Source organism: Bactrocera oleae, chromosome 3, assembly GCF_042242935.1.
Source record: "Bactrocera oleae isolate idBacOlea1 chromosome 3, idBacOlea1, whole genome shotgun sequence".
Taxonomy (NCBI): domain Eukaryota; kingdom Metazoa; phylum Arthropoda; class Insecta; order Diptera; family Tephritidae; genus Bactrocera; species Bactrocera oleae.
The window spans coordinates 67,633,225-67,650,338 of NC_091537.1; the positions used below are offsets into that span (position 1 = coordinate 67,633,225).

At 30.4% G+C, this 17,114-nt stretch overlaps 1 protein-coding gene and 1 long non-coding RNA gene across 10 annotated transcripts in view; one reads left to right on the forward strand and one right to left on the reverse strand.

Annotated features, from left to right (window-relative positions):
- The window catches only part of LOC138856276 (uncharacterized), a 534,605-nt gene that overhangs the window by 342,929 nt on the left and 174,562 nt on the right, over positions 1–17,114 (reverse strand). The gene's annotated exons all lie outside the window — the stretch shown is intronic.
- The window catches only part of Nckx30C (solute carrier family 24 member Nckx30C), a 287,587-nt gene that overhangs the window by 171,864 nt on the left and 98,609 nt on the right, over positions 1–17,114 (forward strand). For 8 of the 9 annotated variants that reach the window (XM_036371000.2, XM_036370999.2, XM_036371006.2 and 5 more), the window contains one exon: positions 12,722–12,947. In XM_036371000.2, coding sequence (XP_036226893.2) covers positions 12,722–12,947 — 226 coding nt within the window. The remainder of the gene's footprint in view (positions 1–12,721; positions 12,948–17,114) is intronic. The other variant, XM_036371009.2, reaches the window with a different exon arrangement.

The following is a 17,114-nucleotide window of genomic DNA, read 5'->3' on the forward strand; positions in this document are numbered from 1 at the left end:
AATTGCCGTAAAAAAAGTATGAACCCACGAATCAAGCTCGATTAAAGTAATTAATAATTTATAGAACAAACCACATAGTTCAAGGCAGCCTTTTTGTTACCACAACCAAGAACTACAACAACCACACAAGCAAAGTACGACTCACACAGCACGACTAATAGTCAATTTTTAATGCTGGCAATCATTCGTTAAATGGCTGCAAGCACACGAAAGTAAACGTACTAAGTTTTAGAAAGAACTACTTGTACTACTAAAACACAACAACAACAACAATGTGTTTGAGAATTGCTGGGCGAATGCAGGGAAATCAAGCACAAGCACTTGCAGCTAGTAACGGTAAATTTAGTCAATTTATAGCAATGCAAGTGGGAAAAGCAAACGAGGAGCTTGTCAAATGCGCGCAAACACGCTAAGTAAATTAGTTATCGTTGAATGTAGGGTGGAGTATAATGCTTTTATTTGTTTGGATAATGTGGAAAACGTTTACATTTTTGGGAGAATTTAAAACATTTTATTTAACTAAAGTTAAATGATAACTCTTCTTTGACAATTTTTGAGTTTATTTGTTGATTAGCCGCGTAATTAATTGGATTAACATACAGTTTCGCCTAGTAACCAGCATGGCGTATACGCAACCACTTAGGTGGTGTGAAAATTTTAATATGCGAAATTAATAAATATTTTTTTATGTCACTCACATTGCTATAACACTTATTTACATTAATAAAATTTATTATAAATACACACAAAACACAAAAAATAATATTTAAACAAATTTAAAGTAATACATATTTAATATAAATATCATATAATATCATATAATTATCATTTTAAATAAGAGTTACAAAGTAATAAATATAAATTAAACTATTATATTCTAGAAAATACAAAATTAAAATTAATAAAATAAAACAAAATCAATAAAAAAAGAAAATTTAAGAAATACGTTATTGTTGTAGCCGACTCAATAGTCCGTCAGCAGATAAAAGCCGTTTCCGTGAACCCGACATTAGCCCGAAAATTTATAAATAATTTATAATATTAAAATTATAGGGGACGAGCAAGGGAAAATAATATATAACGCTAGGTGGTGCTACAGTCGACTTAAAAAAAGTCGCTTTTATTCTGAACTTAAATTATTTAGTTATGACAAACTAACCTTTATGATCTTGATTTTAATCGGTCAATTTGTATGACAGCTTTATGCTATAATGGTCCAATCTGAACAATTTGCTCGGAGATTGTAACGTTTCATTCGACAATAAACTATGCAAAATTTCGTGTAGCGAACTCCACGTATAATATTGGATATACTATAGTTAAATGCGAAAAAGATGTGAATTTAGTATACGAATTACCCCAACTTCCACGTCAGCAATGTTAAAATTAATGCAATAAGCCCTTTTTCTCCCGCAATATACCCTATATAATGATTTCGAACTTTACATCTGACTTGAAGTCATTCAGGTTGTTCAAAATATGTGATACTTTCATAAAATTAAATGAACAAGTATTCTTACAAATTATGTGGCTTACCGCTGAATATGATAGAACTTGGTCTAAACTTTGGTCTAAACCTTATATCCCTAATATAAGCAGTACCGATCCTCTGGTTGAGATTATGTCACATACAGGTTGGTTGAAAAGTTTCTGCACTCCACCAAGAAAGAGCGCTACCAGCTCCAAATTTCTTTCCTCAAGTTGGTACATCTGTCATGAGTACACATGCAAAATTACAAGTCATTCTGTCAATTAATTCTTTGTTTACAACCCGTTTGAAGTTCACCTGTCAGAGTATTTTTTTTAATATGCTAAAAATTTTATATTGCGCAGTGATTAGATTTTTTGTTTTGAAAAGTTTAAAATCAAAGAAAATTTATGAATAATTATGAGAAATGTATAAAGAGTCCTCATCTTCAAAACGCACCGTTGAATTTTGTGCTGGTGAATTTAAACGTGATCGTATTGCCTTGAAGACGATCCACGCGAAGGACGACCAAAAACCGCAACCACACCAAAAATTATTGAGCAAGTTCATAATATTGTTAGTGAAGATCCGAGTTTGACTAGGTTTGAAATTATTAATGCCATAGGCATCTCAGACGAACGAGTACTTTATATTTTACATGGAGAATTACATATAATAAAGCTGTTTAGAAAGTTAGTACCGCACACATTAACAAATTTCTCAGCATAATTTAGAACGTTTTAAGCAGAATAAACCCTATATCTTGCGTTGTTTTATAACTATGGATGAGACTTGGATTTACCACCATGATCCTAAATTGAAACAAGAACGTTTACAGTGGACTGAAGCTGGTTGTTCAGGTCCAAAGCAGGTGAAGTCAAGACGATCAGCAAAGAAGGTTATGGCATCAATTTTTTGAAATACAAAAGGAATTCTGTTAATTAATTATCTGCAGAAGGTTAAACAATCAACTCTCAATATTACTACAGCCTTTGGATGAAAAAATTCGTGAGCACGTGGTTTACAGCACAAAAAAATTAATTTTCATCCAGACAATGCACTTACTCACAAAGTCGTTTTAACAATGACAAAATTCAACGAATTAAAAAACGAATTACTTTAGCATCCACCGTATTCACCAGATTTTGCTCCCAGCGGCTATTACCTCTTCAGAAACCTAAAACAATTCCTTCGTGGTAAGCGTTTTTCGTCGAATGAAGAAGCTATTACAGCCGTAGACGGGTGTTTTGCAAAGCTTCCGGAAAGTATTTATAGGGATGGCATAAAATTTCTGGAGGATCATTGGAATAAGTGTATTGAAGTTAAGGGAGATCATATTGAATAAAAAATATATTTCGTACCAAAAACAGTATTTTTGGATGGCAGAATCTACGATTTGTTTTTCCACAGTTCGGATTGCTTGAGCCGTATAGCTTCACGCAAACGTTGCAAAACTTCCTTATAGTATTCTTTATTTACTGTACGACATAGAAAACAGTGTGCAAAACCTTCACATTTGATCGAACTTGGCGTGCTTTTTTCGGTCTTGGCGCATCTGGCAGCTTCCATTGGGATGATTGGCCCTTGGTTTCGACGTCATAACCATATTCCCACGTTCCGTCAACTTCTTTTTATACTCTCGCAACCTGTTGCTACGGAGTATAATAGTTTTGTTCACCTAACGGTTGCTTGTATCACCTAAACTAATCGAGTTAGATATAGAGTTATATATATACTTGTACATAAATGATCAGGATGAAGAGATGAGTTGAAATCCGGGTGACTGACTGTCCGTTCGTCCGACCGTCCGTGCAAGCTGTTACTTGAGTAAAAATTGAGATATCTTTATGAACCCTGGTAGACATGTTTCTTGGTACCGTAAGACGGCTGGTATTGCATATGGGCGTAATCGGACCACTGCCACGCCCACAAAACGCTATTAATCCAAAACAAATAAATTGCCATAACTAATAAGATACAAGACCGTTGTTTGGCGTGGTCCCGGTGGTAATAGGTTTAATGTGCATATCTCCTAAACCGCTGAAGCTATAATAACAAACTTCATTGAAGCAAATGTTTTTAGCACCTCTACCTAAAGTGTGAAAATGAGTGAAATCGGGTGACAACTCCGCCCACTCCCTATATAACGGTACTGTTAAAAAATACTAAAAGCGCGATAAACCAAGCACTAAACACGCCAGGGACATTAAACGTTATCTCTAGGATGGCATGAGATGACTTTATAGGAAATGCGGTTCAAAATTATACAGTGTGCGTGGCACCGCTCAGTTTTAAGTGAAAACCCATATATTGGGGTCCGCTTAGTCGATTTCAACCGACTTCGGTACATAACATTCTTTTCATTATGGTATAGTGCGAAAATGGGCGAAATCGGTTTACAACTACGCCTATTTCCCATATAACACCATTTTAAATTCCATCTGATTTTTTCACTTTCCAGTTTGCAAATCAGGAAACAATGATTATATCGGCGTAAAACTTTGCGTGAATAATACGTTTAAAGTGTGCCACCTTGTGACCAAAAATTCTCTAAATCGAACCAAAACTGTTCAAGGGCCCTAGGTACTGAATATATGGACCCCAGTACCTATAGTTGAATTTTTACCGGAAATATCGATCAATGTGTAGGATATATAATTGAAATTCTTATAATAAAATAAATAAATGAAACTCTCGCTAATAGTGTCTAGTACTCTCGATAGTAAAATCGAATCAATACTTCCTTTAATGTAAAATTTTGCCAATACCTGAAGTAATTTCCCGGGCTTTGATCCTTGCAAGTTGCGAGAGTATAAAATGTTCGGTTACTATCGAACTTAGAACTTGCTTACTTGTTTAATATAAAATTTAGCCAACACCTGAAATTATTTCCCCGATTTTGATTCGTGCAAGTTGCCGTTTCCTAATAATGAATTTTTGTTTATAGCTTTTAGCGCTTTTTATTGTGTTCTATTATTAAATTAAATTATTGTATAAATTATATTAAAAAAAAATTATATATAAAATAGATTAAAAAAATTAAATATAACACTGTTGAAAAACATTAAAAACACAATAATAGCAGAATAAAAAAGAAATTAACAAAATAATGGATTCGCATGTATGTACAAATAACAACTACAACACCTCTTTAACCGGCAGTTGTACATACTCGCCAGTGTAGCTGTCACTTCCAGGGCGATCGACAAAACACTTTCGCACACAGGCACACTCAATGCCAACTCGTGCTTTCGGCTAGGAACTTAAGTGTTCTATTGTTTGATTGCATGCGACATATTTATGCATATACTTGCATATATAATATATACAAAGACCCATTTTTATATGTGTGTGTACGGTATTCATCAATTAGCGTGACCTTCCAAATATTTGAATACAGTCATACACACACACATATATAAACACAATTTTCTTCAATCTGCACATACCGATAGAGCTCAGCAGACAACGCTACATATATAAAACGGCACTTTACTTTCTCAAAATATTAACAATGTGTTAGTTACATTGCAAAAGTAACAGAAAAAGATAAGAAAATTGTCGCAAATGCAAACATGCAAATACACAGAGCGCAATCACATAGTGGCCATGCTTATACTTTGTACGCTCATATGTAGTTTTCAAGTGGCTTACGCAAAGCTTACATCTTTTCATGAGATTGACATTTATTTTGTTAATATCAGTTGTTAAATTATCTGCAATAATAAAGTTCTAAAAACACTTAATACTTAAGACAATATTATGCTATAATGAAATGGCATTTTTTGAGGGGCTATGTAAATACAACTTAAAATTTCATACACCTTTTTGCATAAATAAAATTCTCAACCGATTTAAGAAAGTCTGAAAATACTAGTAAAAGTATAGAAATAGTGAGGTTAGATCGAAAAAACTATAATTTCGAAAAGTTTACCAATATAAACATTCTCAACCGACTTAAGAAACTATAAAAATGGTGAGGTTATGTCGAAAAAAAAATTGAACAGTTCACAATGATTTAAAAAAGACTCACCATACTCGCATTTAATAAGTTAAAAAATTAGTTTTGGTTTCACATATCACCAAAACTAAGAGTATTGGAAAGGTTCATCAATATTTGCATTAATTTTTCTCTAAAACACAATACTATTAAAGTTAGTTTCAATGGATGAGCTACACGCAATCCACTAAGTACATATTATATCTACGAAATCCCCAAATACGAAAAAAAATAGACCACCCTAATGCGACCTAAATGACAATCGCAATCAGCTACGTCGTTTCCTTAATCAACAACTCGCCACCTTGAAATTACGAAATTACACTTAATTGGCAATCGATAATTTTGCGTAGTCAGGGGAACTGCGTTTTCACATTGACAACGTCAATCGTTGGCACTCAAAAGGAAAGACATTTATTAAAACAAGCACCCACAACAAAATTATTAGAAAATGCAATAATAAAAAAAATTGATTTTGTATAACTACAGTTAACACTTGATATAACCAAATTTTATGAAACAGAAAACAAAACTAACATAAAACCATTATAAAATTAAAAATAAATATAAAAAATAAAAATAAAAGCTTAACCATTAAACAATTTCTTAGCATTTCAGTAAGCTTCTTAAGTAGCCAGTTAATCATTGGATCAATCATATATGGCTTTTAGAGCTTTTAAAAAATTAACTAATAAATCACTGTTTAATTAATGCCATAAGTTTATGTTGACTTGAAAATAATAAAAATACACCGAACAAGGTACTTAATATAGTATGCCACGAAAATTATAAAACACCCAGAAGGAATTGTCAGAAACTCTATAAAATACAAGTATATATATGATCAACGTGACGGGTTGAGTCCATTTAGTTACGACCGTCTGTCTGTCTGTCATATACGCGAACTAGTTAGTTTTTAAGATATCGCTCTGAAATTTTGCAAACATTATTTTCTCGTCAAGAAGCTGCTCATTCGTCTGAAGCGATATTGGACCACTACAGCATATAGTTGACATATAAACTGATCGATGTATGGAAAACTCTTTTATTTGACAAGGTATATTCATGAAAACCGATCGAATCACTATAGCATTACTGTCCATTCAAAATCAATTTCTTGTATGGAGACGTTTTTATTTGTGACCACAGTTCACGAAGAACGTTCTCTCTTGTTTTTATATAATATCATCAAACAACAACAAAATATATATAAACAATTTTCTATACAAAATTATTTTTATTTAGAGGCGCAGATCTAAAATGTGATATAAGCCAAGGCAATTATCATTGTATAGTTAGATTAACTTAATTCAACTTAATATACTTTTAACACAATTTTCTCTTTTCATATCCATATTGAAATTGAACTTTGAAAATAGATTTTGGGTGTAGTACTCTTATTGCATGCTTGATAATAGTACATTTCCGACAATCATTATCATATCCATATAATGAAATATATTTTTGTGTTCTAACCTCCAAAAATATATTAGCAACATAATAAAGTAGTATACGATTTTTCATATAGATTAGTTAATTTCTTACTGAAATGTATATTTCGACAAAAATTGTTTAGTTTTATTCATTGGTTTTGAAATGATAATCATAACTAATCACAAATTTATATGCATTTAGTATATTTTTCAATCATATATTCAAACTTTATCGCAACAAGGGTGTAGATTTTGACAGCGAAAGCTCGTTAAACTAGCTTGAACTTTCTCTGGGAAATCCCTTTAATATTCTTTTATAACTTTAACTAGTATATAATTTTAAATTAGTCTATAGCTTCGATGAGAAAGTGCTTTCATGAATTAAACGATTTCATACCATAACCCGGAAAGCTTTTTCAGATTTTAGACTAGTATGTTCTTTTCATATGAAGTCTCTTTCATGTTTTAGACGGATGTGCGTTTTTCTTGTGAAAGCTCTTTCATACCTTAATGAAACCCATTCTTTTGATATTAAAGCTCTTTCATACATTACTTTCATTTACACAATAAGTCTTGTTCTTTTAAACATTAAACTAGTGTTTATCTTTGTTATTTTATTTACCTAACCATTTGTTTGCATTTCGAAAAATATAAATGTATCAAATTATGTTGCGCTTTAGATTAACAATTTTTTTCTTTGTTAAAAATATATTATTTCTATATTCATATTTTTTTCTCTTTTTAGTTCGATTGTGCTGTTCCTTTATTTAATTTCGTAAATATACTTACTTGTACTATTTATGCTCTTTAACAAACTCTACAATTAGTTTAACTTCAATGCGTACTAAAAAGAAGTGAGTTAATTACTATATTACAACCAAAACTGAATGACTGCAATGAAGTCAAACAAATAATTGATAACTAAATACAACAAAAACTTCCCACTGCGCTTTTACAAAACTAACTAACTACTACCAACTAGTTGAAAATAATCTTTTCTTTCCTAATTTTCTTATTTATTTCTATGCTTTATCTTGTATTAATAAAGCTTTACTAATAAGCGTATATATTTATTTGAAAATATATATATGTATTTATATTGTATATAATTATGAAAATTTCTAATTTCACTTAACGTAACTAATGACTAAGAAAATTCAAAAACTCAAGCAAATAATATTTTATTTCCATTTGTTTTCTTTACAATTTTAGTATTTTTTTGTACATATTTTTGTCTAATTTAAGCTTAACAAAACGCCTGTGTTAATTGTACTTACAACTTTTAATGATCTATGTTTATAGCTTCTAAAGCTTTGGAGCACAAAGCACATTTTTATTTTAATTGAGAAGAAAGCTTTGTTCAAATCTACCAGAACTTATTGAAACTTTTATTGAACACACCCTTAGTGCTTTTGAGAGCTTTCATGCAATAAACACGAAATTTTTTTGAAAAATATATTTAGTTGGATTATTAGCAAAAGTAGAAAAACATATTAAACCAATGATCTCAGTAAAAAGTAAAAGCTTTTAAGCACTGAAAAAGCTTCTAAGCAATGGCGAATAGCAAAGTTTAATAAAGCAATCGAAAATGCAAATTTTAAGAAAAAGCTTTACATAAAATTAAAAAACATGAAACTTTTTAAACAAGTTTAGAAGGCGCGAACTTTTAAAAAAATCGAATTGGCGTTATGACCGCTAAATGAATTGGATAACCCTATTTTTGAAGCGCTTCTCAAATTTCTGTTTGAAGCAGACTTTAGAGAACTGGCTTAACTTTGAATAAGATCTGAGCTTTTGTGAAGCTTTCTCAAAAACTTCTACTTAATCCTGAAAGCTTTTCATAAATTTTTAAATTTTATTTTATAAAAAGTTTCTATTAAAACTTGAAGCTCAATAATTGTAACAAAAAAAATAAATCAGATATAGGGTTAATTCTAAATAAAGCTTGTAGTACCAAAAAAAATATTTTTGAAATATTTTTAACCTTAAATGGTTGTGCTTCAAATATGAATTTATAAAGTACAATTCTGAATTATGTGATTCCAAATATAAATATTTCAAACACCTTCAGGCATCTCAGTACCGTTAATTAAGTTTAAAACTACGTTTACTATTTATAGTTTAGCTATATAGCTTCTTATATTCTTTTAATAATTACTTTTAACCTATTTTATATAAAAACAAAAAAAATTTAATATAAATATATTTGTTGAAATTTCTTAAACAACACAGTCTTCAATTCAATGTCTTTAGAGTGTCTAATCAAACGCTTTACTTGTTCCCTCACCAAAAAAATTAATTGAAAATTGCAACGGATTGAATTTATTTGCAAACCACAACTAATATGTGCTTCCTGATATGATATTCTTCTATTTGTCGCATACCAAACACACCTAAAAAATATTTTTGAAAACTTTTTCATTTTTCATTTTCGATGTTTAATGTGTGTTGTAAGAATATTTGTATGGTGTTAAGTGTAAAATATTTTGGTAAAATTTAAGTTTTATTTAAATTTTTATTTTTTTACTTCAGTTAATTTTTATATATACTTATATACGTATATTTATTTTCTTTTTGAAACCAGTAATTGGCAACATACGATTAGAAAAACTAGTTTTAAGGGTATATGATAAAGATGTGAAATGACAATGTAATGAAAGAAAACATACTGCTTTAAAAAATATTGAATATATATATATGTAATTCCTAATGAGATTATATAAGGATGACACTAGTAACATACGTACAAATATTGCGTGAAATCAAACCGACTTTTTAATATTATATCACCTTATGTTTGAGTATTATTACCATGAATATACGAGTAAAAAATCAGTCTATTATATATTATATTTATTGAACCGATTGTGTCTCTTAATATGTGAATATTATTTAAGTTGATATATATATATCTATTATATTGTATATCATATTTATCTTGTTTTACTATTTAACATACCGAGGATCCACAGACCGACCATATCGAAATTCTGTAATATTGAAAAGCTTCGAATAATTTTTTTTGGAACTCTGGGTATCGACCAACCAGTTTTTAAAGCTTCCACTTGGCAGGGTCGGTTTCGTTAGCAGTCACCGAACCAAATCAAAGTTTTAATTGAAGTTTTTTTAAATTTTGTTATAGGCAATGACAAATTTCCGAGTATATTTATACCAAATCAAAACTGACAACAGATTCTCTCTTTAGCTTGAGGTCAGCTTTAAATATTTTTTAAATAGGAAGTTCCAGTTTGTATACCAAGTGTACCGGTATGAAGTGAGCGTTAAGAATACAAATGTATTGGTAGGGAACATTCATTTGTGAATACAAAACACAAATTGCCGGAAAGGTAGTCAAAATGTGTAAAAAGTAATGGTCAATACTTTGAAAAATATTTGTTTACTTTCACATTCAAAATTAGTGTTTCATTTTCGCCAAAAAAACCTGGTAGATCGATCGAGCTTTTAACTTGAAATCCTATATAAACTTCTACAAGTATGAGAAATTTAGAAAATTTTAAATATAAGTTTCTAGACCATATCAAGTGTGAGGTCTCTAATAAAAATATTTTTGTTTTAAATTCCACTCATCCTTCGAAAAAGAATACATTAAAAAAAAAATTGCTGATGCTACCCGAATCGTTGCATCCTCCTCCTGTAATGTCTTTATTCAGAAAATATTAAATATAAACGAATAAATCATTTTGCTGCCTCGATTTTTGATGTTAAAATAGACCTCTATTATAATTATTCTCAGGAACCGTGTGTCTCTTGACATAAAATTTTCACAAAAATAAAAAAAAGATTAACAAAAACGGAGACCGATATCAATAAGCCCATCTTTTGTCGATACGACGATCTGGACAGGAACAGGCCAATGAAGGTCAAAATGGGATGGAACGATTTACCGAGGTGTAAAATTGCAAAACTCATGTATAGATTAGAAAAACAGAAAGTCGATAACAGTGACTGTAGAAACATGGCTGGAATGCTGATTGCTCAGAGTCTGGTGGCGGTACACACTTTTAAAGAAATTTTAAGAGTAAGGTAGTAGGGAAAAAATGGAGCATTTCTTGATCCCTTGTCCCGCATCGACAAGGGGTCGCTTAAACCATTTGGGGGCCGCACGGTACTAGAAAAAGTATCGTTAGTGAGACCACTCATGGACTACGTGACAGCGCTTCATCTGGTATCGCTAAGGACTAAAACTGATCTATATGTGCCTACCAGTCTGACCTAACCTATCCTATTAAAAAAAGGGGGATTTTCTGCACACATCTAATATAGTATAGGCAGTAATAAGAGACCCGAAAGAGAGAAGTTTAAGAGTGACTCTCCGTTTCCATAACAGTCGGGTCTACGTAATTGGAACGGACCCGGATTTTTTCCGGCCAAGGACTGCCAACTCGACAAAATTCTGCCGCTACAACAACAACAACAACAGAGAGTGACTCTCAGTGTCTGACTGAATTTTGCACCTTGTTTTGTGATTGGACTCAATTCCCTTGTATTCTCAACTAAACATGCTCAAATCCTTCGAATCTAACAAATCCGATCGGTTTTAGCCCGTTATATTAAAGCTCCACTTTATATGTAAGAGAAATATCAAATATTTATAACTGAATTCCAGACTTGACATCTTCGAAGTCTAATTTTCGTCTTTCATATCTATGACAATTTTGTGTACTCTTTTTCAGTACTACACAACTGTTAAAATTATGTCAGTTGCACGTTCTTTTCGCCTAACACTGGAAAGACAAAAGCGGGTGTTCTCAAAGAACTTGGTGGAGTATAGTTGCCATCTGTATATCTAAATTATTTACTATCTTGATACACTGAACAAAGTATATTAAGATTGTCACGAAGTTTCTAATTGCCATAAGGAAACGTCGGAGAATCTATAAATTATATTATATATAATATTATATATATATAATGATCAGCATAACAAGCTGAGTCGATTTAACTTGTATATACGCGAACTAGTCCCACAGTTCATGAGATACCGATCAGAAATAACCCACACGTCCATTTCACTCCAAGAAGCTGCTGATTTGTTGGAACCGCCGATATCGGATCACTATAGCATATAGCTGCCATACAAACTGACCTATCAAAATTAGACCTTGTATGGAATAACGAGGATATTCTTCAATAAGCAAGCTGTCAAAAAGATTTAATTTAAGGATTTCAAAATATTTTTTAACTTCAACTATAACAAATTTTGAAAACCGAAACTGAGTAAATCATAAAAAACATAAATTTCTCTGAATCTATAGAAAGGAAGAATCATAAGAAATTAAGAATCTTGAAAAAGTAAGCAGAGCATTTTCGTTGCACATCTTTATTCTTATATAAGAAACTAACTTAAATAAATTAAGCTCTAACATAAGTATATGTATAAGTAAATATATTTATAGATTGTTATGCTATAAAAATTTTAAATAAATATATATATATATATATATAAATTTCTTTTTACACTTTTTTCTCTTCTATTCGCTTTTTTCTTATATAATCTCCCGTCTCTCTCTCTCTCTTTCTTTCGTCGCCTTTACTTATTTACGCTCCTTGAAACCAAAAAACAACAACAAAAATTGTCTCTCAACAACACAAACATGTTTGCTCTTTTCTCTCTTTCTCTCTCATCTCTTTTTTGAAACAAACAACAACAACGAACAACCAACTTAAAACAACTTTTTCCTTAACAACTTTTAATAAAATCCAACAACAACACCACTCTACAAACACAACAACTGCCTCTACTACTACTATCAAACCGCAACCGATACAACAACAACAAATCGTTCATTACTCAAACAGGGCAATGCGGCGAATTCATCGGAGACTTCAATGGCCACACAACCGGGCGGCTCGGTGACATCGCGTGCCGCATCGGAGACACGCTCTGGACCGCCGGGATCGAGCAGCGGCGCTGGCGCAACAGGTAATAGCAGTGGTGGAACTGCTGGTAGTACACACACCGGTGCAAAATTCCGTCATGGCCTATTGCAGCTTATGATACACACAATAGATCCGCTACATGATGGTGAGTTCATAACGTTTCCATTAGTGTTTTGCACTTCCTAAGATCCTCCCATCCAACCACAACCACCACCACCACCACCTAATACATACTCACCCGCACACACACACACGCTCACAAAATTGTGCAAGCCCATTCCGATAATAAATATCCCCAAAAAATCCCCAAATCCGAACACCACAAGAAACCAAAAGAAATATTACCGCTTTCCCTTCTCCTATAACAAATAACACTAACCTTTAATAATGAATAAGTTTGAAGCATATAATTTAATAAAATTTAAAAAAGAATAATCGTAACATAAAAAAGCAAAACAAATAAATCAATGAAAATCTAGAAGCTTCAAAGCGCTTAATTTGAGAATAGTAAAAACAAGAGCAAGAAAATTTGCAAAATTCCGTTTTACGTTGTTTACTCTTACTAAAATTAACAAAATTTTTTCCAAAAACGCATTTAAAAATTTTAAACAAATTTTACAATTATCATATATATTTAAAACCAAAAACAGAGAAAATTATTGTTGCATTTGAGTTAAAAATATTGATCCTTAAATTGCGTTTATTGTTATTAGTCTTGCTTCAGTTTCAAAATTTTACTTGGCTGTTATTCATGCTGCTTGATTGCTCAATAGTATTTAATTTAAAATGTCTTCAAAATAATTTTGATGAAATTATATAAATATATATATATATTTTTTTTTAATTAGAAGCTTGATTAAAATTCATAATTTGCCAAGTTGCTTTGTTTTTATTGTAAAGAATTGGATCTAAAAAAAGATATTAATATATTGGAACTTACCTATGTTCTATAGTAAAATACAAATTGTTCTTGCTTCTGCGAGTGTGCATAGTATTTTCAGTTGCCAATATATATACAGGGTGATAGATAGTAAGAGAACGGTTTTAGTCTAGTTCAAAATAGTCGAAACCTTATACTTTGAAATATAATAACTCATAAATTAAAATAGCGCATTGACAAGCCTTAGTTCTGAACTAAAATTTTAAATTAAGATTATTTCGATATTTTTCGCAAACTGTGTCGTTATTTTATAATCGATAATGTTGGAAATTATATATCGATACATATAATATTCGATAAACACTCTTCTTTTATCGCCAAATTTTTATAAATATCCATTGTTTTCATTAAACAACTATCGACGCGTTTCAAGCATATCGATATATTGTACATATGAAATATGTTTCCTTTAATTTTTAATACTTAAGCCAGGCCCAAATTATTTTGGAGGATTTTAGACCTTTCATTTACATATGCTCTGATAATCTATGTAGGCAATTCCAAAGTCATCGTTTTATCGATATTAAGTTTAGGGATTTAAGACATGTCATTTACTATCTGATTGTCTTTATATTTGTTCAGCATTCTTAAAAAGTAATTTTTAAATTGAACTTTGAAAATTCATTAATTTCCATTAAAGTTATCGATATTTTGTTATCGATATTACTTATTAATGAAATTTTTCTTTAGTCCCATGTTTAATAATCCACCCGATAACCATGAATTCATTTCAAGCATGTCGATATATTAAGTATTGATATGCTTTTTCGTTAGCTTCCTAAGCATGATTGCTTATAACGATGTCAATTATACTCTAATAATTTTTATAAACAACAATAAAATATTATTTATAATTGTAATAACACAATAATAGCAGAGACAGTGGTTAATATAATAACTAAAACAATAACTACTTTATCCTTAGCTAGTACTAGCCCCTAAAATGCCTAGAACTTTTTTCAGTATTTAGGTGAAAAACGGAGAACAAAAATACTACGAGCCGAGCAAAGCTCATACGCTCTCTCTGTCCACACTTCTAGGAAAGTGTATAATAAGCATTTGCTATGTTTTTAGTTCTCAATAGTATTTCCAAAGTTCAAATATAAAATATTTTCTAATTTCGACAAGCATTCGAATCCTTTTTAATGGTCAGCATTTCTTTGACTTTTAATGCGTTTATTTATGAGCAACCAATGAATTTCTTCAGAACTTAGTAACTGTTCTCTGCTCTGAATCAGTTCCAGTTCTGATTTCAAATGAGAAGACGCGCGAATATATTGTAGTTCAAAGTGAGTAAATAATTATACACAATTCGGAAGCACATTTCTAAAGATAGTTGGACCTGTTTATGTTTTACGAGCATTAGTGAAAGAACAGAGCATACATCACGAAACAAATGGACCAAATAAAATCCTTTCTACCGCAATATTCGTTTTTATTAAAAAGTATTCAATATTTTCGTAAATATAAATTTTTGCAGCTTGTTTCTTCGCTCTTTACCTAATAACTGAGATTTTTTTAAACGAAATTTTTGAAAATTTTTTTGGCTCTTTGAGACTTTAAATAAACTCAGCAAGAAACATCAAACTCAAATCAAAACTCAGCTGTCCCTAACATAGTACATACTCGCAAATTGTTATTTGAATTGTAAATATGTTCTTTATAGCAACTAAGCAATAAATATAAATATTCATAATTCTATTAATAAGCGAAATTGTAAATTTCAAACAACCGTTCTCTCTCTGTAGTTTCATGGTTTTGTTCTAATTCATTTGAAATTGACAATTCTACTTTGTTTACTATGTTTCTGATAAAACTTAATTTCTAGAAACATACAATATTTTTAATTTAAAAAGTTCTAAAAACATAATCAATAATTTTAATTTAAAAAATACAATGTACAAATATTTGAAAAAAGCATCACAACGGCATCAAAGTAAAAAATAAAATCAACCACACATCACCCTGTATATAAAACCAGTGAGATTGTTGTTTTGTAAAGAGAAAATTTTACGTCCCGTTAAATGAATTTGTGTAAAAAATTTGCAATTATGTGAGTTTGTTTACAAATATACATAAATATATAAACATAAATATATTTTTTCGCATTTAGTTTGGTTTTTGTTTGTGTAATTAAAAGAAAATATAAAATAACTAAAATTATTAACGAAAAACATATTATTAGAAACTAAAAATTGCTGCAAAAAACCAAAAATTACAAAAACAAACAAATGTTTACTCAATATGTGTAAAAACAGCTATTTTGTGTTGTTCAATGTCAGTTTGGAGTTGAATTTATTCAAATAATAAGTTAGTTAATTAATAAAAATTGTTGAAGCGAGTTTTTTTCCAAAATCTCTTATACAACTTTTTGCTGCTTGCAATTTGTTGCTGCAACCAGTTCGTTTTTTCACATATATATAAATATATAATATATTTTTTAATAACTTGCGTACGTAAGTGAAATATTGGTTTGATTAAGAAAATATTTATTAAATAAATAAATTGGTTGGTTGTTGCATAGTGTTGCTTTTCAGAATTGGTAATGAGCTGCGAGTTATTTATATTATGTGTAATATATTCAGAGTAAATTAGTTTAGTATGCAGTTTAATTAAATACTTAAAATATGTATTTATATTTGTTTATGCTTTTAGCGTAAGTACTAAAAAGTGTTTGTGAAAGATTCAAAGCAAAATTGTATGTTCAATTAAAGTTGTGAAAGCTCTCACAAAACTGAATGAAAGCGCTCTAGAAGATATGATAAAGCTTTAATTAGCTTTTGAAATTTTTTATGAAATGCTCTTAAATGCCTTCACGATAAGCGCTTAAAAGTATCTAAAATTCTAACAGTAAAAACTGAAACCTTAAAAGATCTCTACAAAGTATGGAAAAGCTTTTAATAAGTTTAAAATATTCTTACATGCTTTCACTGTAAGCGCCAAAACACTTTTTAAAATTCTCAGAATCAAAATTTAACTATGGCCCTACAGCGAAGATAGGAAAACTCTTTAAATTCTTTTGTCGTTATATAAACTTATTTGTCGAATTTTCAGAATAAAAGCTTCGAAAGGTTTATAGAAAATATAGAAAAGTTCCTTTAAAAGCTTTTTGCATTATATATGGCATATCCCTACATGCAAATCTAGTTAGTTGAATTTTCATACCAAAAACTAAGAGAAAAGTTCGAAAGCTCTATAAAAAACATTGGGAAGCTCCTGAAAACCGATTAAAACATGTATAAAAAAAATCAACGTGCCATGATGGCCCACAAACATTATTGTGAAAATTTGAAAACGAAGCTGAGTGACTAGCCGCGACAGCTCTTTAGAAAATATAGGAAAGCTCTTTGAAAGCTTTTTTGATTATGTATA